We start from the raw sequence: 25,273 nt of genomic DNA on the forward strand, positions 1-25,273 counted from the left end.
CACTTTAGGCCAATAGACTTTCATGTTGTCTGCTAACCACACAGTTTTACTGTAGGATGCTTAAAGCGTCATGATCACATTGCGCGTATCAGTCCGCAGATGTGAGATGGAGGTGTGCGCGAATCGGGGATGCTGAGAGTGAATCGTGGCAGACGCTATGATTCAGGTTCGGTACGTGGATGGTTGCGTCTTGACGCCACAGACTTGAAAGGGTCGTGCTTAAAATGTCATCACCGCGCTAGATGTGCTTGTGACGTCATTGTGCATTTCCTGGCTTTATTTTAGAAATACGGGATTAAAATAGGCAATATACCATCTACTTCCTTAACAGTTCATATAGAGCACAACAGCACTTTGGATTTTTACTGAAAACAAGACAGCAGTAAAATATTTTAAAAGAACGAAAATAAATGTGTGAATGTAAATTACCACTTAAGAACTTTTATTGCCATAATCATATCATATAAACTTATAGTCACATACTTAAAATGCACATGCATACTATTAGCTATATGTCAATGAGAGGTGTGAAACTTTTTTATATAACTATAATCTTTTTTCATATGTGTTATTCTTACTATTTTATATTTATTTAAACACATGTTTGATATTTTACTGTATTGTTTATGTTAAGGAAAATTGCACCTCATATAGAATCTTATTCAGTAACAAAAAATGCAGTTATTCACAATGTAATATTAAAGTACATTGATTTACTTATCGGTTAAGGTTTTGGGACCTTCTAGGTTAAATCTTTGACGTTTAATTTGCAGCCATTAAATATAAGACAAATAAAACATTATGGTATGTTCTGAAGTAGGTTTCAATCTACATTAACATTTTTAATGAATTTAATCTTTATGATGACACTGAAGGTCCAAATTTCTTTCATACAGTAATTTATTTAGTCCTATTAATAATTGGTCGTCAATGAAACAACAAGAAAACAGCGACACCCATCGGTAAAAAGGTGGATGAACGACTGATGCAGACTTTGGCCTACCATTAATGCATGTTACACATGAAATTAAGCAATCTTGTAGATTATTCTAGCTAAAATACTCATATTTTCCAAAAATATATTTTTAAATAACTTTAAGGTAACGAAAGTTGCTAAAAACAAACTGAATTAAACGTCCTATAGCACACTTAAAGCTTCTACGTTTTAAGACTTTTCATATTGCGCCTAGATTTTAAAGGAAAAACTATGAATCTGAAGAAAAAAATAATACAAAAAAAACTTTGACAGTACGTTCGTTAAAGAGTAAAATTACAACATTTTAATCTACGTTATATTTATATTTTTAAGCGTTGAAATAAGCCGCAAATAGGCGTCTTGCAAAAAAACACAATTTAGTCTCATAGATGAACCAAAACTCGTTTGTTTACATTGCTATTTGCTTTAAATTTAAATGTTATTACAAACATGATGTTGATGTCAAAAAAATCAAAATCCGTTTCAAGAGCGCATGTATCTTAGATTATCTTAAACGTGCTAATAAAAATAAAAAATAATGCAACTGTAGGTAATCTATATTGTTATAAATATTATATTATTCATTTTAACAGTGCCGTAGCTATATGTAGCTAATATTTTGAAAACAATACAAGGTCCTAACGGATTATTTTGAGCAATTTGTTTTGAAGACGAATTAACCCTCTATATTTAACATTTCTGAAACTCTTATTTTACATTCATAAATGTAAAAAAGCATGCAGTAAAATTTGTAGAAATGAATGTGAAATCAAATCCTCAAATCCGTATATGCATCCATGATGCTGAGAAACGAAATACAACACAAGGAGTCCTCCAAAAATTCATGCGTCACACCAGTGGTCCATTATGTGTAATATAATAAAATATAAGTTAAAAGTACAGTGTATTTAAGTGATATCAGCAACCAAGAGATACAAAAAACGCTGATGGTTCATAACATAAATGATCCAAAATGCCCTAGACGTAGCCTTTTTGAACATTTTAACTGATAATTGAAAAATACCTCAGTCGAAACATAACCTATTAATATGCTTCGGACACAATAAAACAAATTAATAATTTATTGCTGTGTTACATATAGGCAACGAAGTTTCCTATTTTAAATAGGACTTAAATTGTATTTATACATCCATGAAAAGCCAAATTTTAACAAAAAAGTAAAACTCGTATTAAACAGTGTTGGTCAATCTCAATTTCAAATACATTATCAAAGTCAAATATATCCAATTATGCATAATATGCAGCGTTAAAGTTCACTATGTCTTACAGGTTGCACTTGACCTTGTGCTCAGTTACAAAAAAAATAGTTTGACCTGCAGGTCGCAAGGTCAAATACAAAATCCAAGTCTGACCAAAAAATTGTCTTGAACGATTTTTTTCTGAGTCGTTACATTGTCTGCGATCATTCATAACTTGTGCGATGAATAACGATTTATACAGTTATGGAGAGAGCCATAAAGTTATTGATGTTGACCACAAAAGTCAACAAAATTATAAGAGACAGTTTCGTATTAAACAACGTTTTTTTATTTCGTATTTTGCAAAACAAGAAGATTTTTAAAGTTTTAATCTGAAACAATTAATCTTGTAAAAATCGTCCAAATTTGTATGTGAACTGTCAATCTATTCGTGAGATTTGGACCATTAAATTTGGATTTCAATCATTGATTTTAATCTTTGAAAGATTAATCTTTAATCTTTGAAATCTATTTTCACAGAATGTTATTTAGGCTATGTAGGATGCTTTTATGTAGAAAACAATATATCACAACAAAAATTACGATCGTTTTTTCACGTGACATTAAGAAACTATTAAACAAATAAAAAATTCAATTCAAAATTATTTCTAGCGCTTCTAACAATTTTTTACTCTATAAATGTTGCTAAATAGCACTAAAAGTGGTTAATTGACTGCTTATCATAGATAATCAATTTTTAGTGCTAAATATCACCTTTGAAGAACCTGTGTAGAACCATATTGTGAACCGTAAGTGGTGCTATAGTCATAGATTTGCACCACTTATGGTTCCACATATGTGCTATTGCGCTAAAAATAGTCATCTATACAAGTACGAGCTTTTGGTACTATTTAGCACGATTATTTAGAGGTTAAATAGTGTTTAAAGTATAAAATATTAAAATAAACACCAATAGAATTGCAGGTGACGTCATAAACACTGCCACAATTAACATAAAACGTCATATTTGAAAAAAGTTTGCTATGCAGCTGAGAAAGTTATTTTTAATGGATTAAATTCGTCTTCAAAAAATAGGCTATTTTTTAAACCCGTTTTTAAATTCATGTGGCAAAAACAAATATTGCAATCAAATATTATGTTTTTTACAAGAAAATAGGCTATTAAACTATAACATTTCCAGTAAAATTTCCAAAACCAACATAAGTAAAAATAAAAATACACACACATACATACCCAAAGACTTTAGCGTTGTGGAGAGATGTTTCCACAGAGGCTGTTTCGTGGGAAAAGACTCGCCACTCCATGAACAGTCCTTTAATGGGAGACGGGCTGGATTTTATGGAAATGAGCATTGAACATTAGTCTTACCGACTGATTGCCACATATGAGAAGAGTGCAAGGGGCATGTTCACATCCTTTAGCATGCAATTCAGAAGGTCAAGTTCAAGCGCATATCTCAGCTCTTTCAATGTGTGTGACCAATTATCATGCAAGTCGCGTAAAAGCCATGTGTGTGTGAAAGCCCATACAGGGTGCGTTTCAGCTGAAAACACTTCAACCGGTTGAATTCTTCATTAAAAGAAGTTTAGAAGCTGAATGTAGCACATTTATACATTTGTAAACAAATTTGAAACTTTCATTAAAAAGTGTACAATAACATTTAAGAGATTGTTAGTTCGTGTAAACGAAAATATTTAGGCTAGATAAATCTGAAAAACAAAAAAGTAAAATGAGTATTTTTTTGTTTAATCCATGTCTTTATTCTGATTACCGGTAATATTGTTTGGACTATCTTGATTTATTGATAGTCTCTTGCCCATCAAAGATAAAGTAATTTGGCATATAATAAACTATGCAAAAAATTATTTGCTGCCTTAAATTTTAACTTATTTACAAAATGAAGTTGACTTATTTCAACTATATTTTATAAGTTATAACAACTCATCTCTAGTCAAGATAAATTATAGTTCGAAATGACTTGTAAATCTTGAAATCTTGAGTTGATTGAACAAAAAATTAAGGCAGCAACATTTTTTTACAATTCAATATAGTAAATCTTTTAGCCTCAAAAGATAAATGTTAATGATGTGCACTCTTTATTGTAAAAGTTCTAATTCTAACCAAAAAAGGTTTAAAGCCATAGGATATTTGCCTTAAAATTCACACAAATCCTTTTATCTACACTGTAAAAATGCAGCATGAAGTTAAAACAACTTGGTCATGCAAGTCAATTCAACCTACTATTTTACGTTTTGACTTGTTGTGATAAGTTGACATAACTTTTAAAAACAAGATACAATTTTAACATTAATTTGTTAAGTTAAAGTAACATAAAAATATACGTTGATGTGATAATTCTTTTACAGTGTATAGTATTCATCAGAAAGGTGACCTATTTCTGAATACATGTTATGATCTATGTGCTGCAAGTTACTTTTTGAGTGAGATCTTTGAAGAACTATAAAGTCTACCATCTGCTGCAGAGAGGATTTAAACCCACAAGTGTATATAGAGCTCCAAGGTTTGGCTGTTTACCTGAACGACCAGCACATGAGTAAAGATACAAACATAAACCCCTGATATAAACCAAATAACATTTGAAAGAAAGCTTTAGTTTAAAGGCTCAGAAATGTACAAAGTTATCTCCAAAAAGGATTTGAACCCACAAGGTTAGAGTAAAACAATTTAACCAATGAAGATTCTAGCTGAACTTCAGATTTATTTCTGAAGCTATTTTTCATGTTGTTGATTTTTTTACTGAATCATTTGTCATATGTCCATTTTCTAAAAAATTGTATTACTTGTTCCATGGTTTAATACAGGGATCTCCAACTAATACAAATTCATGCATAATTTAGTTCAGGGTTAGTTGAAAAATTTAGTTCCTGTATTTTTTAAGTAACCCTGAACAACTTGATTTGTTAGTTAAGCTATGTTTAACTGGGGTTGGAGCTAGCTCTTCAGGAGCAGAGTTGAAGACTCTAGTTTTAGCTTTGGTATTGGTTTTGCTATGTGTTTATACAAAATCCCTTTTGATTCTGGAATTCGATGCAAAATGAGGATCAAAACACTTTGGTCTCACTAATAATCAAGATATAGCAACATGCAATATGCTCTCACTGAATGTTTGGGGAAAAGAAACTTTCATACATGTTCCCATTTCATAAATCCAGATACATGGAAAAGTATAAAACGTGAAAAATAAAACAAAATACAATAAAATAAAACAAAATAAAATGTGATAAGCAGATAAAAATGTGAACTATATTGTATGGTGGAAGAGCACTTAGTTTGCAGCATTTCGACCTCGGCGCAGTAACATCATCATTCTTCACTCCTCCCCCTCTCGCTCAAACTTCTGTCAATATTACTGCCCAAGGTCCAAGTGCTGCAAACTAAGTGCTCTTCCACCATTTGTTATCCGCTTAAAAAAAATCACGTTTTCTTTTGTGCCACCATACTTGTGTAACTACTGTGTCTTTAAAGGTCACATTCTTTTTGATCCCATTTTTTAAACCCTAGTTAGTGTGTAATTTTGCTAAAGTAGCATAAATAATACCTGTAAAATGATAAAGCTCAAAGTTCACTTCCAGGTGATATTTCTTTAACAGAATTCGCTTTTCAAAGCCTACAGCAAACAGCCGGTTTGGACTACAGCCCTCTAGTTCCTGTTTTAATGGCATCAGTCAAGTTTTTTGACTAAACTCCACCCACAGGAATACAGTCACAAGCTAAGCTAACAGCAAGCTAAGCTGCTATCGAATCAAAACACACTAATCAAACTACACAATCAGAACTTGTTACTTATTTCTGAAGGAGGGACTTCATAGAACAAGGAAGACATCAGCCTGTTTTGAGGACAGTGAAAACAGCGCTATACAGCTAAGTAAATTGTGTGAAAAATACAGCGTTTTTTTACACATGAAACACATGTTATATTGCGCACTATAATCAAAGCTTCAAAAACACAGGGGAGCTTTAAATAAAGAAAACATGGAAGTGTTTGGTGGCTTCTAAATTCTTCCCTGTTTGGATCCTAAGGAATGAATGGGGCTAGGCTAAATGCTAACACATTCACGACGCGCTGTACAAAGATTAAGTGCACGCATTGAATAAAGAGATAGGTGTGTTTTAATTAATCTAACTTGAGGTAAGAACATAGTAAAATATTAAAAACTGTGGTGTTTTCCTTTAAATTCATCACAATAAACAGTTGTTACAGTTGTGAAACTGTAGCCTCTAAGCAGCAATGTAGACTATATAATCAATTTTAAAGATATAATGGGGTGGAATTCCCAAACAGGGATTAGTTTAAGCCAGGACTAGGCCTTAGTTTAATTAAGAAATATAACTAGTTTTAACAAATATGCCTTACTTAAAAACATCACTTCTGTGCATGTTGAGGCAAAACAAAGGGCACTGATGGATTTTAAGATACGTCAATACAGTTTGTTTTCAGTTTGGACAGCTCTTACATTTATTTTAGTCTAGGACTAGTCTAATCCCTGTCCGGGAAACCACCCCATTATGTGATAATTTAATATAATTCATATATGCCTAACTACAAATATAATTTTATGTGTTTAACAGAGACTGAAAGAAAGGGGGAGAGATTGAGAAATCCCTTATTTTACTACACTAACCATACTTTAACTATGGTATTGGTAGTAAAACCATAGTAACCACATTTTTACAACTGCATCACTATAGTATTTATAGTTTAAGCATGATATCTGTGATACACTTACGGTCATTTAAATAGTAATCCATCTGCCAGAAACCATGGTTAGGCCTAGTATACTTTAACAAAAATAAACTATAGAAAAATGTCATAATCATACAATGTTTGAAAGAAACACAAAAATACATACATATAAAAGTCGTTGGCTTTAAAAGTCTATGTTGACACAACACCTCACATGTGTCGTCACACCTCTTGACCTGTGTTATTTTTGTCCTTGAAGAAAAACTGAAGACATTTGCAGTTTCGCGTCGGGGGCGAATCAAATCGAAGACCCCTTTCACTCCTCGGCCAATCGAATCGCAGTTCTTGTACGGCGTCGGAATGCCCCAATCAGAGCGAGCGCTTGACGCCTACGTCATCAAAATACTCTTTCAGCTGTTGGAACAAGTGTAACCACGCGTGCGCCGCTACATGGGACAAACTCATTCATTAAACTCACTTAAGGAAAATGGTCAGTATGTTTATTTAAGTTGCTTTTAACTTAACTAATCGTGCACTTGCTTGCGACTAATCAGTTTTATTATTTTACTTTATAGCCCTGGTATTGTTGTCATGCTAGCATTTACGATTACTCAGGTTTTGTGTTGGGCTGGTTTGGCTCTGCATTTCTATTTTGGGTCCATAGCAGGCGTGTTACTTTATATAACCTTAAAGAAACTATAAAGAAATGGCTCCGTTTTTTATGCAATATGCGTCTCAGTTGTGCCCTTTTAGTGTAATATCGGATGGTTAGCTGTAGCATGGCTGCTAACAACCCTTGCATGTCTCGCAATGTGTTGGGGGTTTGAACTGACCACCTGCTCTAACTTTTGACAGCATGACTCCAGTCAGTGCTGAGTGATTGGCACAGTCCTACAGTAAAACAGTTTGAGAAGTAAAGTTTTGTAATAATACCGAATCAAACCAAATGTCTTTTACCCCAAAAACCCCTACCTTAGTTGGTAAAACAATTTGCCTTGAAGTGTACTTGCACCCTTCGACGTAAAACATTTCAAATAGGTTATACGTGAAAATACAAAAGTATTACACGTGTCATCGTAAGACCTAAGCGATAAAATCGCTTACTAACCTTCAATGTGAAAACTTATTTTCAATCTCCTGCTATGAAGCTGGCAAAGTAACTTTTGCACAGTTCGCGCAAGGGTACCAGAAAGTGACTGTTTACATAGAAAACAATAACCCATAACTGAAACTTCTTCCGCCTAGAAAAGTAGTACCACTTAAACTAATTTAGGGAACTTTACATTTACAGCTTAAATAACAAATATTTGTGCTAATATTTGTTAACTTAAATGAGCATGAAACATGAGCTGCACTTTTCATTTTTTGTTTTATTTTTAACGAGACTACAGTAAAGCTGGGCGTACACGGTGCGAATTCTGACGGTCGGAACGTCGTGAGCTCTCGCACACGACACGAGTGAGTTTATGCGAAAATAATTCGTACGCAGTCACACACGACAAGATTTTACTGTAGGACTTGAGGAATTCTGACGTAAGCAATTTCGCACCTGTGAGTGGCAGAATGTACAAAAAATAAAACAAGAAGAATACGGCAAAGATATTGGCTGTTGTGCAGAAAACTGTTTCTGTTTTTTTGTATTTCTGTTTATGCATTCCGAAATTGCAATATAGGTCTAGTGCTGTGGCGGTGAAGGAATTTCTCTGGCAGTGTTTTTTCTTGCTAGCGCATATGCGGTTTTATCTTCTTAATATATCATGATTGTAGTGCCAAGTAAATATCTATATTGGTATTATTAATGTTACATATATTGTTGCTTTTTTATAAATATGACCGTTTAAAAACAAATTCAGTGGGCATATTTATTTATTTGTAAATGCAGAATGAGGAGCAATTGAGGTAAAACGCAAGGTAAGATAACGTAACACGTCTTTTCCTTTATGATTAAATTATTTAGACAATACATCTCCAGCCAAATATTAATTTGTAAAACGAAAATCATTTAATGTAATATTAAGCACATTGTCTAGGCTTGTTTGCATTGTCTAGTGCAAATGTACGCGGACCCTCGGTCAATGCGGGGTCTTGAAGTAAAAGTGAGCACGCAGCATTTGTGCTCATGTAAATGTACAAAATAAATGCCATACAGAAGGCATTGCATATTAATATATGGCATTTTCTCAGTAGGCCTATGTAAATTAATACATAGCAATACCAATATAGTATGAAAACAAACAAATTAATCATTATTTAAATAAAGTTTCAGAGATAGCCTACATTTTTAGTCATTTAAATATTCTCATCATTTCAGAACAAGCTTAGGCTATCATAACAACTTACATTGGGCTATATCATGTGTTCCTTTGGTCGAAAATATGTAAAAAATATATATATGGGTAAAAAACACCGAACAAAAACGTTTAAGCTCTTGTTAAAGCAGAATCTCCATATAATCTGGAAAACGTCGTCTCCGCGTATGATCATCATGTTTAATATAGTCTCTTGTTCATTGACAATTTATTTTGGATTTATTATATGAGTAAAAAGTGTAAAACAATAAATGCATATCTTATAGCCCATTAAACATGGACATTCCGTTGCTTTTTATTCTCTGTCACGCCAGCCCTTTTAATATCCATTCATTTATGAAACTGTACTACAGCGACTTTGGCACAGCTTGGATTACACAAAATTGCGACATTCTTTGTCCATCCTATACTGTTTAAACCAGTGGTCTCTGCACGGAGTCTAATAATTTTTATATTTATTTATTACATATTTTAGTTGGCTTATTTTATGTTTAGATTGTAAATAATGATAAACATATTAACAAGTAAAGAAAAATCAACAGTATTACAAAGTAAAACAAAAAAGTTTTAATATCAAAAAGTAACCCTCGTTTTATAGCTTAATCTACACTCTCTCCTGTTTCCGCACACATTTAAAGCTGTGACCGGACATCACAATAACACGTATGACAGGTTTTTCAGGCAAAGAAGCTGATCAAGAGGTCGTCACTGAAGGACCTGTCATATTTGTCATGATGTCCGGTCACCGGAGTGTGTGCGCGAAACATATAGCCAGCTATAGAGTTGTCGTCCAGATTTGAGGTAGCAGTGCCACATTTGTCTTTCTTCTTCTGTGTTTTGTACATTCTGATTGGTCAACTTCAAGTGCTTTGCCAGATCGTCTCGTTCACTCGCACCAACACTACGAATTTATACCGACAGCTCCCGAACTTTTTAAATGTTTAAAAATTATCGGGAGGTCGTAAGGTGCTCGTAACCTGCTCGGCTCGGCTCGTAATTCCTCTCACACGGTGCGAGCCGCGACCATACGAGCATGAACGATTTGGTCCCGAGAAAAAAAAAAATCGCATGCGAGCTCCTACGACAGCAAAAATCGCACCGTGTACGCCCGCCTTAACTGCAAATTTACAATGGTCTCATTACAATAAACATAGTTTAACCATGGTGTTTGTTGGTTGTGTTATGGTAATTCAAATAGTAATCAATCTGAATGCTTAATGTTTACTACACTTTTACTGTAATAAAACCATGGTTAATTTTCCTAATGGTCGAACATTCCTTTTAAAGAATGCATTGACTTAATTTCTACTGAAACAGGAAGTTAGGGTGGGGCATATTATTAAGTGGCTCCTCCTCCTGTTAGAGTAACCAATAGGGTTTAATTTACCTGACAGCCTGGAATAGGATGAGAAGCTGAAGTGCAAAATTATGTCATTGAAATATTTGATCCTTATTGGCAAAAGTGAGAGACTGTAAATTTTAAATGCTTATATATTCTAAGTGCATTTTTTTTCAGTTTAAAGGATTACTCCACTTTCTAAAAATAAAAATCCAGATAAATTACTCACCCCCATGTCATCCAAAATGTTGATGTCTTTCTTTGTTCAGTCAAGAAGAAATTATGTTTTTTTTTTTAAGGAAAACATTCCAGGATTTTTCTCAATTATTTAATTGACTTTATTGGACCTCAACAGTTTACAGTTTCAACACAGCTTCAAAGGACTCTAAACGATCTCAAATAAGGCATAAGGGTATAATTATCTAGCAAAACAAGTGTCATTTTCAGCAAGATTTTTTTTGCTTTTAAACCACAACTTCTCGTCTTGCACTAGCCGTGTGATGCGCCAGCGCGACCTCACGTAGTGCGTGATCACGTAATGCGTCATCACGTCGAAAGATTATACGAAAACTACCGCTCCAGTGTTTACAAGTGTGGAGACAGTTGACCGTTCAGACATTGTTGTATGTGGAATGATACTAATTAATGTCTTCGTGTCAGTTTATTGGTTTAAATGGTCCGCAAATGTGCATTTCACATATGTAACGCGTGACCTTTCGACGTCATTCCGCATTACGTGAGGTCGCACAGGCGCGTCACAGGGTTGGTGCAAGACGAGAAGTTGCAGTTTAAAACTGCATATTTTTTATTTTTCTTGCCAAAAATGACAATCGTTTTGTTAGATAAGACCCTTATGCCTCGGCTGGAATCATTTAGAGCCCTTTGAAGCTGTGTTGGAACAGCAATTTTAACCTGCATTGAAACTAAACTGTTGGGGTCCATTAAAGACTATTAAATTAAGAAATCCTGGAATGATTTCCTTTAAAAAACATAATTTCTTCTCGACTGAACAAAGAAAGACATCTACATTTTGTTTATTTTGCTTGTTATATACATAAACTACTTTAAAAGAACTTTGTTGTTATTTATTTTTAGCGAAGTTTACCAGAAGTTATGTGTGTTCTACGAAAGCCGTTTGTTTATGTTGTTACTGCTGAAACCGTCTAGAAATTGCTAAGAATAACATATTCATACTAAAAAATGAAAAATGAAAAAACTTTTTTTTATTTCATAGGGACTTTAATGATCAGTGGGACATTGCTTTATGCAGTTTAAAAATATATTTTCTGTAAAATGTCTTTTTAAGGCTCTAATGGGTGTTCAGTTGGTGGTGAGCTTGCTGGCGGTCAGCATAATGCAAAGAATGGCTCCACATCTCTCTTTTGCACGCTGGCTCTTATGTAATGGCAGGTAAGTGTGCACATACATTGTATAAACTGCACTGTCGGTTCGGGTGGGCTAGATAAACAAATAAGATGTGGGTAATTTTTTCTAATATCCAGGCCTCTTTGTTTTCTCAGTCTTTTCAGGTTCAAACATCCATCGGAGGGTGAGCTGTGTGCCCTTGCAGGAAAGCAGATTCCCAAGACGGGAAGGCGAGAGAGGTCGGAATCATCTTGCATCAGTTTGAATATGTATAACTGTTGTCGGTTAACTAGTTTGGGTAACCTTTGTAATCCTCTGATCTCATGTGTTTGTTTGTTTTCTTAGGAGACAAAATGGACACGGAGAATCCAAGCCGCTTACAGTGCCGAAAGACATTGATCTTCACTTGGACAGTGCTCCTGTTAATGTCATGGATGCTCTTGGTAGGTCTTGATTGATGCATCTGAAATATGAAGTGCATTGTTTCTGTAGCTTAACTGGTAGAGGGTTAGCAATGCAAAGGTCATGGGTTCGATTCTGAGGGAACACGCATACTAATAAAATCTGTAAATGTTAAAGGATTAGTCAATTTTCTTAAAAAAAATCCAGATAATTTACTCACCACCATGTCCCCCAAAATGCCAATGTCTCTCCCCGTCCAGTCAAGAAGAAATTATGTTTTTTGAGGAAAACATTCCAGGATCTTTCTTATGTTAATGGACTTTAATGGACCCCAACACGTAACAGTTTTAATGCAGGACTCTAAATGATCACAAACGAGGCATAAGGGTCTTATCTAGCGAAACGATTGTCATTTTCGACAAGAAAAAAAAAATCACTTTTAAACCACAACTTCTCGTCTTCCTCCGGTCCTGTGACGCGCCAGCGCAACCTCACGTAATACGTCATCACGTCAAGAGGTCACGGAGGACGTATGCAAAACTTTGACTAAACAGTGTTTACAAGTGTGGAGAAAGAGGACTGTTATGACGTTGTTGTATGTGGAATGATACAAATTAATGTCTTTGTGTCAGTTTATTGTTTAAAATGGTCCACAAATGTGCGTTTCATATATGTAACACGTGACCTTTCCACGCCATTACGAAATTACGCTAGCGCGTCACTGGACCGGAGATAAACGAGAAGTTGTAGTTTAAAAGTGCATATTTTTATTTTTCTTGTCGAGAATGACAATCGTTTCGCTAGATAAGACCCTTATGCCTCGTTTGAGATTGTTTAGAGTCCTTTGAAACATCGTTGAAACTGCATTAAAACTGTAAAGTGTTGGGGTCCATTAACGTCCATTAAAATGAGAAAAATCCTGGAATGTTTATTATAAAAAAAATATTATTTCTTCTCGACTGAACATAGAAAGACAATAACATTTTGGATGACATGAAGTAAATTATCTGGATTTTTTAAAGAAAATTGACGGATCCTTTAAACATGATTCTAAAAGTTTGCTTATTATGTTGTCAATTTCATTGTTTCCTACATTAAAAACATAGAAGTGTTTTTGGCTACTTTAGAATCATGTTTGTTATATTTTACCTATGATACTTTTTTATGTTTTCCATATCTACACATGTTCCCTTTAAAGGGGACATTTCACAAGAGTTTTTTTTTAAATGTGTAAAAAACATTTGGTGTCCCCAGAATGCGTATGTGAGGTTTTAGCTCAAAATATCATATAGATAATTTATTTTAAAATGTTAAATTGCCACTTTGTAGGTGTGAGCAAAATGTGCCGTTTTGGGTGTGTCCTTTAAATGCAAATGAGCTGATCTCTGCACTAAATGGCAGTGTTGTTGTTGGATAGTGCAGATTAAGGGGCGGTATTATCCCCTTCTGACATCACAGGGGGAGCCAAATTTCAAGTACCTACTTTTTCACATGCTTGCAGAGAATGGTTTACCAAAACTTAGTTACTGGGTTGATCTTTTTCTCATTTTCTAGGTTGGTAGAAGCGCTGCGGACCCAATTATAGCACTTAAATATGGAAAAAGTCAGATTTTCACGATATGTCCCCTTTAAAGGCTAAGCCCAGCTCATTCTATCATCCCAATTTTTCCTTTCTCTCCACAGTTCTGCGGTTTTTCGTTGAGTACCAGTGGCTTATTGACTTTGCAGTCTATGCCACAGGGATCTACCTCTTCACCGAAGGCTATTACAGCATTGTGGACGCCAGCAAGGAGGTCAATATCGCTGCCATCTGGTGTGTGCTGACTGTTTTCTTCTGCCTGTATCCTTCATCTCCGCAGTGACAAACCCTGAGCCTTCAGATAAGATTGAACTTGGCAGTATTTTAAAGTATCATAAACATCTTCAAAAAAAATTCTCCTTGACCAAAGTTTTCAGGAGGACCCTGTATGTCCTTATGAGCCATTATTTCAGTTCTGAGGAGGGTGGAGAGCGCTCGGTATGTCTGGCTTTTGGCTTCTTATCTCTGCTCGTGGCCATGCTGGTTCTTGTAGTCAGAGAAGACTACTTGGAGTTCGGCCTTGAGCCTGGTATGTGGTTTATTCAAAGTAGTGTACGTTTACATACATCACATAGATATTTAAATTCATTTCATCCATTTTTGCAGGTTTTACCAGTCTCTTTGACAATTTCGAAGTTTTTGCCAAACAGCAAGGCTACGAGTGGTCGTAAGTAATGCATTGATGTTTGGATGCATTACAAATTCTGTATCAAGACAGTCACACTTTATTTTTTTATGTCTTTGGTCAGAATTCCCTTTACCAAGCTGACTGTAAAGTTGGGTTTGGCTGTTGTTTGTGCCTTTATCGGAGCTCTCCTCGCTTTCCCCGGACTGCGATTGGCCCAAACTCACCTGGACGCAGTTCAGATGAATGCTGACCGTCCAATCATTCAGTAAGATATCTTTTGCTGTTTCTTGATGCTCTACATTGAAATACACAACTACCAAAACAACTGCATTTTTTTTTTTACAGAATTTTGTTGCATATGAGTTTTCTGTCTCCACTGGTTATTCTGGTATTGTGGATCAAACCTATTGCTCGCGACTTTCTTGGCAATGCTCCCTTGGGAAAAACCTCAGTCACCTTGTATGTTTATTTCATTATATTCTTTATTTAAATGAATATGTTTGAAGTCAAGTTTCTTTATATCGTCATAATAATTGTTTTTTCCCCATTTCATAGACTCTCCAGTTCAGCCTTCAACTCGGTGCGTCTGTGGACAATCGTAGGCCTCTGTGTATTGCGGCTTCTGCTCACGAGGTACCACCTGCAGGCGTACCTCAACCTGGCTCAGAAGTGGGTGGAGCAAATGAAAAAAGAGGCGGGGCGTATCGCTGCCCTTGACATCCAGAGAAAGGCACGATGGCATTTCAAAGCAACCTTTGTTTTTATGTGCAAACATTAGGGCTTACTTCAACTGAGTCCACAGTGATGCCGTTTACAAAAATTCTCAAATGTGTGTTTTGTTACTGTGTGTAATAATGAACACTTTTTTGTTTGTGCAGGTGACACGAATTTTCTGCTACCTGACAGTGGTCACCCTGCAGTATATTTTGCCTGTTCTGCTTGTCCTCTTCTCAACGTTGGCGCTCAAATCTCTAGGTTGGTCAATGCATCCACCATTATACCCTGTACACATTACAAGTGGCTTTGTTGCTGTGTGTCGCTTGTCTCTTTCAATGAGGTTTTTCCTCATTTTAGTTGTCATAATCAAATGAGTACCATCCACTCCAGTAATTGACGAGAGAAGGATAACATGAACTCCACTTGTTCCTTCTCACTGGTAGTCGCTCCCACAAAGTCATCATTTGCATTAAGTTAAACTTTTCTCAACTTTGCTGCGCTGATGGACAAGCCTCATTTGGTAGCCAACGTGTTGCCAGAAGTCGGCAAGCTTCCAGTGAAATGATTGAGATCATATAGCTCTGTTAAGGCCGAAGTATAGTCAATTTTTACGCATGCACGAGGGTCTACATACAGTACGCGTGATGCAATTTGCGGCCGTACTGTGCACGCTCTGCTGGATTTTTGAAACGGCGCATACATTGTACGCGTAGGTTGCGCATGTGCATACCGGAGAATGTAGGTTGTAGCCCAGGAGATGCATTGCATTTTGTCGCAATGCGCATGCGTTGAATGTCTGTGTACACGTACGAGTCAAATAAACTATGGCCCTGTTCCAAATAGCAACTTCATGTGGACTTTCAGTCTTGTGGCCTTCAATTGCGCATGCTACGAGTCCGTAGGGTGTCCCAGCTGTCATTTTGACGTTCCGAAGTATGCTCACCGGCGCCCCCTTTGCACCCTTGATGCGGTCTTCGGCGAAGCCCGAACTGCTCCAGGCTCCACGCACTTTACCAACCCAGAAGTCTTTGTGAAAGAGCAATCAGACGACGGATGGGAGGAGTTCACATTGATGGGCAACTTCTCTTCCTATTTCCGGCGTGAAGCTTGAGTCTGTCCCAAAATACGACTCTAGTATGCGCTCATAGACTCGCATCGAGGGGGCCTAAGGTCTGCACTATATGATGTCATCAAAGTGTGGACTCTGGAGTGTGCAATTTGGGACAGGGCCTGGGTGATTCTCACGAAAACTTGGTTTTAAAAATGTCAAGCATGAAAATGTAAAAATTGCTTAAATGTACTTTTTTTCCCACCAGACATTGAAAAACAAAGTCTGGAGTAAATGGGAACATTAATTTAAAAACTTTTACTTATCATTTAACACTTTTTGTAACATAATTTAAAAAATTAGTCCTAAAAAATCTCATTACCGCAACAGTCAGAAAACATCAACACTGACATATTTTCAAAATGAAATGACAAACTTGAAAGAACATAATTTGGAGATTCTGCAAATGCATTTAAAATCAAAGTATTATGCTTCTATTAATTAAATTAACATTTAATAAGCATCTGTTGCGGTAATGATAATCAAAATGTTGTGTAAGCATTCTGACAAGACAATATTTCAAATTAACTGTAAAAAAAAATGATCTAACCTGGTAGCCATCTTGAAGTAACTGGTCCATGTGCTTGGTCACTCAAAATCAAACTTTATTAAAATTCTTTATGTGTGCTTAAACTGTTCTCAAAAAGTGTTGCGGAGGATGAGAACATCAGGCATGGACACATCATTTTCCTAATTTTTCTTCATTATTATTATACATGAATATTCAGTAAATATTTTTTCTGTCATCTAAAGTAGTCTAGCAAAATATCTATTTATTTTTTTTCTTAATATTTTTGTGTTAATTTGATTAAATTACAACATAACGCATGTTCAAACACAGCCGGACACATTGCGGTAATGAGAATTTCAGCAGAAAATGAGATAAAATTTACAATTATAAATTCTTATGTTGAAATCACACATTGTGCAAGGTAGAACACAGTATTGTGTTAATTCTGATGCTTTTTAATGTTACTATATTACACATTTTAAAGCTAAAATCATTAGTGCCGTGGTGTTTCAATGGTTTCGTGAGAATCACCCGCCTATACTTTGCAAGGCTGTGCGTTTGACTGTGCACGTACATTCACATACACGTAAAAAAACTGACTCTACTCCGGGCTTTACTGCTAGTCAATTGTAGTCTGAACGGGGGGTTAAATATCAGTTAATATGTAATCTTGCGTAAATCTCGGTAGCATGTTTTGCATCTTGTAACCATTATATTAAACCCAGTTGGCCTTTAAATATACTGCTACCTTTAAAATAGTGACACATCGATCAATAATCAATATATTTAATAACCAGCTTAGGCATTTTTTGATGGTGCTTGCAACGTTTTCTGAATATGAATGCTTATACATTTGAACAAATGGCTTTCCACCGAGGACGTCATGCTAACATGCTAAAAAGCTCACAAAATACCTCACAAATAACCAGTGCATGGTATTTACATTATATACGTATTTATGCATTTGGGTCATTCTCACGAAATCCAGATTTAGAAGGTGTCCAGCATAAGAATTTTTAAAAATCCCTTGAAGCCATTTTTTTTTGCACATATAAGATTAAGGTCTGAACCTACTATACTCATTGTTTTTAGAAGATTTAAAAAATATTTCCTATAGAATTATTTACAATATTATTATCAAAAACAATAATTGCCGCAACATGATATTCCGTTAAATATATGCATTTACAAACTCATGTTCCGGTAATGAGAACTAAAAAGTTGTCTAGGTACTATGACACAAAATTTCCACTTTTATCTGGAGAGAAAATATAACAACTGCTTACCTGGTAGCCATCTTGAGTGTCACAGTCAATTATGTCACTTCCAACAATTTTTTTTTTTTTTTTTTTTTGAAAATGTTAGTTCATTGAGGGCTTAAACAATGATTGAAAATTGTTGCAGAGGATGAGAAAATTGTTCTTGGACACATTTATATTCCTTATTATTGTCTCTACATTTACCAATGATCACAAAACACCACATTTCTTTACTGTAAATGTTTATAGTATAAAATGCACTGGAGCTTTTTATTTTTTAGATTTTTTAATTATAAATATTTCCATGTCAAAGAACCCAAATCCAGTCATGGACACATTACGGTAATGAAAATTTTCGCCTTAAATGTGGAAAAAACAACAAAATTGGTTTGTATGATGTCATTTGAAATCATGTGCAAAATAGTACATGAAGAGATGTTTGTAACTGTATGCTTCTTATTTTGATACTCTTTTTTTGCATTTACTTTTTTTTATCAAAGTGACACCTCATAAGTCTAATTTCGCGAGAATCACCCATTTGGGTCATAAACAAAATCAGCATTGGCTTATCAGTGCATCTCTAGTTAAAAATCTAAGCTAATGTTACTACTACTTCTCAGGTGACTTCTCATGGGGACTCGGAGCAGAAACTCCAGGCGTGACCCCCGCTCCCATCATTCCCGTCACACCTTCGCCGGCCCCCAGGCTCGAAGATGATGAGGACATGGAAGACATTGAAGAAGACGTCCAAGCCACCGTCGCCCACCTGACAGAGTTGTTCGCTGCCTTACGTGGGGTCCTCACCCCCCTCTTCTTCAGGGGCATCTTTGCCTTCCTCACTTGGTGGGTTGCAGCCTGTCAACTCATCAGCAGTCTGTTCGGCATCTACTTCCACCAGTATCTAATGCACAATTGATAGTGTCCTGAAATTATGCACTAAATCCAGTCATCAAGGACGGTCCTGTAAACTATATTGACAGCATAACATCATAAAAACTGGATTTTCGAAACAAACAGTCATGTTTGACCATCTAAACATGTGCACTTCGTAATCCCTGTGGTTATGAATTAGCACGTTGCTGGTACGCGCTAGAAATTTTTTTTTTGTACAATCAAAGATAAGTTTTGTTAGCATAACAACTGGAACTGATGCAACAATTGGCCAGATGCCTCATTTACATAATCACTATAAACTCGCAATATGATGATCTTTGCATCCGATGCAATTCTTAAAGGCCTGTGAACTCAGGGATGCGGTCCGAAATAGCGTTTCTCCCACCAGCACAACATCTTCAAGTGCAGATTTCTGTAGCGCTGCAGTGATGAAATGAAATCTGAGTTAATTTCATTTTGTACTTTGCCTTGGATTTTTTATCAGAATGTTACAGTGTATTTTAAATATTGTGTTTGCTATGGCTGATGACTTTTAATGTAGCTAATTGCGGTCCTTAACATTTACTTTCATTATTTTTTCAGTCATTTTGTCCACTACATTAGCTGCCAAACTACTGTTTTTTTTTTCAATCATTATCTGAAATCATCAGGGATTCATATCATTTAGACAAGCTAACAATGTTAAGTTTTACTGATAATATGCAGATTTATTTATTCATTTTCTTGTGTCAATCAACAATTTATTTGATTCTGAATAATAAATTATTTAGGAAAAACATGTCTTGTTTGTTGGTTTGTTTTTCTATGATTTATATGATTATTTGGCAATACAGTATACTACAGAAGTATACTTTATTTAATGGCTGATGCTGTTATAAATAAAATATGATGTACAATAAAATTGAAGAAATGTCAATTGCTGCTAATTAGATTTGTAAAAAAATCTTACAAAGTAAGATTTATATATTTAGATTTATTATAAAATCTTGTAAATTGTTTGAAAAAGTTAAAACATCAGTGCTTCATCCCATCCCATTTGTTGTGGAAAACATTGTAGATGTTTCAAAACAAGTATGCTCTTCAAAAATGTTGATTTTTTACACTGTCAGGAAATATGGTAACTTTTACCTAGTTGTCAAAGGGGTTAAAAGTATACCTTTGCATATCATAGTTCATATTAGTACCATACTAGCAGTAGTTTGTATTGGTATCGCAATATTACATTTAGTACTGTATACATATATATATATATACACTTTAAATATGATGAAATACACATTTCATATAATAATACAATAGTTAAAATATTACATACTCGGATATTTCATATTAACTTATATAATTTTTTATCACTTTTAAAAAAAAAATTCTTGAATTTACAAAGTGATGTATACATTTTTATATCCTTGTCACAATTATTTAAAAAGTTTACCTCTTTTACAGATATACTTCTTATTAGTTCTTGCCCTTGTAAAATTGTTTATATAGAATTGTTTATAAACACATTATAAATGTTAAAAAATGTATTGCTGAAACACATTACAAGGACTGAACTATGTTGTACAGTTTTTTTTTTACCATTTTTGAGTTTAGATTTTTTTGGGTGGGCCTAAAATCATGGCTCGATGATGCACTGGAGCCACCGAGCATTTCCTCGCCCCAAGGCAGCTTTTCAGCGAGTGGGCGTGGTTTTACCGTCGACAGACACGCCTACAGCGTTTGAAAGCAGAAAATCCTGCCTTTTTTTAAGATTTTGATAACTTTTTATATTTACTTGGCGTTCTCTTTTTTCATTTAAATACACTCTAAAAAATATTGGGTTGTTTTTAACCCAGGGTTGGGTAACTATAGGACAGAACACATTTCTGGGTTGAAATGACCCAAATAATGGGTTGTTTTAACCCAACTGTTGGGTTGTGTCAACATGGTTGATTAACAATAACCCAGCAGTTGGGTTAAAACAACCCATTATTTGGGTCATTTTAACCCAGAAATGTGTTCTTTCCTATAGTTACCCAGCCCTGAGTTAAATATTTTTTAGAGTGTACGGCTGGGTTGCTAACAGTTTTTTTCTGTGGTATGACAAACTCGGACTTTAAAGTGCAGTGACATCATGTTGGGACCATTTTTGTTCCCTGTGTAGGCCTACGTGGTAGCCTATTTTTAGACTTGTTCGACTTCATGCGGCGCCCGCAGAACCGACAAGTGATGACATCAAAGCACCGCTAGAGCGATTCGAATTCATACAGAGAAGTCTAACGCCCCATTCAGACAGCCAGCGACCAGCAATAGCAAAGCGACGTGATCTCATTCATTTCAATGGAAACCCGTCGACTTCCGGCGACATGAGCGAAAGTGACCGTTGGCAACTGTATGGGCGTGTCCAGCGACGCGAGAAAATTACCCCTCATTCAGACAGACAGCAACGTTACCCCTCGTTCAGACAGCCAGCGACGTTATTGCTGTGTGTCGCTTGTCTCTTTCAATGAGGCGTTTCTAAATCTGCTTACCATCCACGCCAGTAACTGACGAGAGAAGGATGACGTGAACTCCACTGCTTTGTTCTCATTGGTAGTCGCTCCCGAAAGTCGCTCGACATTTGCATAAAGTTAAACTTTTCTTAACTTTCTCGCGTCGCTGTACACACCCATACGGTCGCCAACGGTCACTTTCGCTCGTGTCGCCGGAAGTCGCCAGGTTTCCATTGAAATTAATGAGATTGCGTCGCTCTGCTACTGCTTGTCGTTGGCTGTCTGAATGGGTCTCGCGTCCCTGGTCACGCCCATACGGTCGCCAACGGTCACTTTCGCTCGTGTCGCCGAAAGTCGCCCGGTTTCCACTGAAATGAATGAGATTGCGTCGCTCTGCTACTGCTGGTCGCTGGCTGTCTGAATGGGGGGTAAGAAAAGTTTAACTTTATGCAAATGACGAGCGAACTTCAGGAGCGACCACCAATGAGAACGAAGCAGTGGAGTTCACGTCATCCGTCTCTCGTCTGTTACTGGCGTGGATGGTACTCATTTGTTTATGACAAGCAGATTTAGAAACGCCTCATTGAAAGAGACGGGCGACACACAGCGATAACGTCGCTGGCTGTCTGAATGAAGGTTAAATGTGGGTTTACACCAGATGCGAGTTGAACTATTTGCGCGAGTAGATTACATACAAAGTCAATGCAAAGACGTCCTAGCGTGGGGCGATGCGAATTACGCGATATGGGCGGCGCGTTTGCCGTGAAAACACGCGCTATTCGCCTCAAACGTGTCTCCGCCCAAGTTGAAAATATTCAACTCGAGCGAAAAATTCGCATGACATGAAGTTACGCCCCATTCAGACAGCCAGCGACCAGCAGTAGCAGAGCGACGCGATAACATTAACTTCAATGGAAACCGAGCGACTTCCGGCGGCACAAGCGAAAGTGACCGTTGGGGACTGTATGGGCGTGTCCAGCGACGCGAGAAAGTTAAAGGAACAGTATGTAAGAAATTTTTATCAATTAATCATAAAATGGCCCTGATATGTCACTAGATATTAAGAAATCATTTTCATTTCAAATACTTAAATCACTGACAACAGTGGTCTGGCCAGGATATTGTCATTTAAAAAGTGGAGTTGCAGCCCTCAACTGATGTTTATGTTGTCATTTTGTCTATTGGCCACCAGTTGTGTGATTGCAATACCAGTTTTGGCCACAATCCTACATACTGTTCCTTTAAGAAAAGTTTAACTTTATGCAAATGTTGAGTGAATTTCGGGAGCAACTACCAATGAGAACGAAGCAGTGGAGTTCACGTCATCCTTCTCTCGTCAGTTACTGGAGTGGATGGTACTCATTTGTTTATGACAAGCAGATTTAGAAACACCTCATTGAAGGAGACGGGCGACACACAGCGATAACATCGCTGGCTGTCTGAATGTGGCGTTAAATCCTGCGAGTAATCTAAAGCGAGCAACACGATGCGATTGCACGCTTTGCGTTTGGTGTAAACCCACAGTAATTTTGCCTCGTTCTCGCGGTACTCTGACGTCATCCACATGTTCTTGCGGTGCTGTATAATGTCGAATACACTTTTTGTTTTGTTTTCTAGTACAAATATTTAAAACAAATCTTAAATTGAGATACGTTAAATTGAGAAACAAAATATTAAGTTTTTTTTTACACTAAATTATAAAAATTTTGTAAGTTTATGCTTAAAGCAACACTATGTAGTTTCCATGTAAAAATGACTTACAGCTCCCCCATGTGGTTGAAAAGCACAACAGTTCCTGGTATCAGGCACTCTTCTGCATTCAGGGGGAGGAGCGGGGCTGTGTTTCCTACCCTCCACCTCCACTTTCAGAGTGTGCTTGTAGAAGCTAGGAGGCTGCTCAGGTTGCAGCAACAGTACAATTTGTCAAGTTAAAAGTTGTTCTATCACTGAAATAATTTTAGAGACATTATTTAAAGGTAAAAAAAACTACATAGTGTTGCTTTAAAATAAGACGAAAATTTGCCAAACTTGAAATAGCTTTATAAAGTATTTAATGCAATTTAGTTTTCTCACATCACTGGCAAGATTTCTTTTATGTTTTAAGCATAAAATGAATTTTGACTTAATATCTTTAGTCATTTTCTTGCTTTTTAGGTACATTTATATTCTTTGAAGAATTATTAGCACAGGAAATTAGACAAAAATAGTAAGAAAATGTATTTTTGAGTGTAAATTGGTTTTGTCCATTCATTGTAGTTTTGCCTGTTTTCTCAGACACAACTGCATGTAAAACAATAATCAGAAACAAATATTGAAGAAATCTTATTTCTTCATAGCTTCACTAGGCTTGTAGTGTTTTTTTTCTGAAAGATGACATGATTTATGGCTGATGATATCTGACTAACAGTCAGAACAGACCATGGTGCTGATCAAAGGTCACATGTTTGCATGTAATGATAAACTGATATGTTTGATTATGAATGATTTAAGTTTGCTAATTTGATATTTGTTGTGTTATGTAATTTTGATTCTATCTAGCATTTGTCTGTAAAAAATAATTTAATGTGAGTCTGTATTAATCCAGGATAAAGTCTCATAAGTTTAATTTCAATAATGATCTACTCAGACAATATTAAAGATATCAAGCTTGTATTTTTACAGAAAGTTTTTTTTATCTGCTTTAAAAATATATATAATGACGGTATAAGGTATTCATGCATAAGTCGGTCTACATTCTTTCCGCTGTCTCGCCACCCAGACCACCACTGCCCCGGCAACGTCTCGTCTTATACTCAGACGTATATTTTTTTCCCATGACAAGCTGGGCAATGACACGTCTGGTAGTCGTGTCTGGCTTAATGAAGTGAAGGGTGACGATGTTGACACATCTATATAATCACATGAATTATGTGCATCTGTCAGGAGGCCCAGTCTGAGTCCCACTGCAGTCCTGGCTGTTGCTATAGGGACTGAATCGACGACCATTCAGACGTTGCCCGCAGACTCGCCCCATAGGCCCCTCGAGAGCTGCCCAGACGTGACCCTTGTGACCCTCTTTTCAACTGAGGTAGGGTAGGCCTCGCTGATGAGCACGAGAGATGGCTAATTCCAGCCAATTTTCAGCTTTTTAATAGCTGAAGGGCTTCGAGATGGTGCGAACGGGTGTCTGAAAAAATATCTGAATGTAATTGAGTACATGGCAGGACTCGTGATAAGTGTGTGTCTTGATTTGGAGCGTGAAGTGTATGTAGTGACAACAAGGGTCAGAAATGAGATCAAAAACAGATGCAGATGTATGTACACTCAGGTTGAAGAATCTGTCACTAGTGCCTCAAAGATACATATTGGTATCAGTTGATACATATCTGTACCTAAATGGACCTTTTTTTTAAAAAGTACTGCCCCACTGACAGTCTGGAACTATTTTTGTGTATGCTGGTACTAGTGTTGTAGTTCTCGAGACTGGTCTCAATCTCAAGACCACTTTTTAAAGGTCTTGGTCTCGTCTTGGAATCGACCGCATTTTTACTTGGTCTTGTCTCGGTCTCAAAGAAAGAGGACTCGGAATTTTATTTCAAGACCAGCCAAGACCACAACTGATGGCACATCACAAATTTATTTTTTATCATTAATTTTATGCAGTTTATTCAGGTTTGGCATATGATGTTGGCATTGTTTAAGCATTGTTTAAGTTTCTCCCAATGACAATTTTTCTAATTTTATTACTAAAAACACCTGCATTGTGTTAAGTGGATGGCACGCCATGGAAAGACAGTTCAGATTAAATGGT

General features: G+C 36.2%; 2 protein-coding genes across 2 annotated transcripts in view; one reads left to right on the top strand and one right to left on the bottom strand.

The window, feature by feature from the left end:
- Nucleotides 1–3,614, bottom strand: part of LOC129453710 (uncharacterized) — a 45,418-nt gene extending 41,804 nt beyond the window's left edge. The window contains exon 1 of the mRNA XM_055218046.2: nucleotides 3,430–3,614. Coding sequence (XP_055074021.1) covers nucleotides 3,430–3,548 — 119 coding nt within the window. The 5' untranslated portion in view covers nucleotides 3,549–3,614. The remainder of the gene's footprint in view (nucleotides 1–3,429) is intronic.
- Nucleotides 3,615–7,237: 3,623 nt separating this feature from the next.
- Nucleotides 7,238–19,790, top strand: tmem161a (transmembrane protein 161A). The gene is made up of 12 exons (XM_055218329.2): nucleotides 7,238–7,391; nucleotides 11,856–11,959; nucleotides 12,070–12,153; nucleotides 12,260–12,357; nucleotides 14,000–14,156; nucleotides 14,273–14,424; nucleotides 14,502–14,562; nucleotides 14,645–14,788; nucleotides 14,869–14,982; nucleotides 15,079–15,253; nucleotides 15,402–15,498; nucleotides 18,739–19,790. Exons 1-12 carry the CDS (start codon nucleotides 7,389–7,391, stop codon nucleotides 19,032–19,034), a joined length of 1,485 nt encoding a protein of 494 aa, XP_055074304.1. The 5' UTR covers nucleotides 7,238–7,388; the 3' UTR covers nucleotides 19,035–19,790.
- The last annotated feature ends 5,483 nt before the right edge of the window (nucleotides 19,791–25,273 follow it).

Source organism: Misgurnus anguillicaudatus, chromosome 23 (assembly GCF_027580225.2).
Source record: "Misgurnus anguillicaudatus chromosome 23, ASM2758022v2, whole genome shotgun sequence".
NCBI lineage: Eukaryota > Metazoa > Chordata > Actinopteri > Cypriniformes > Cobitidae > Misgurnus > Misgurnus anguillicaudatus.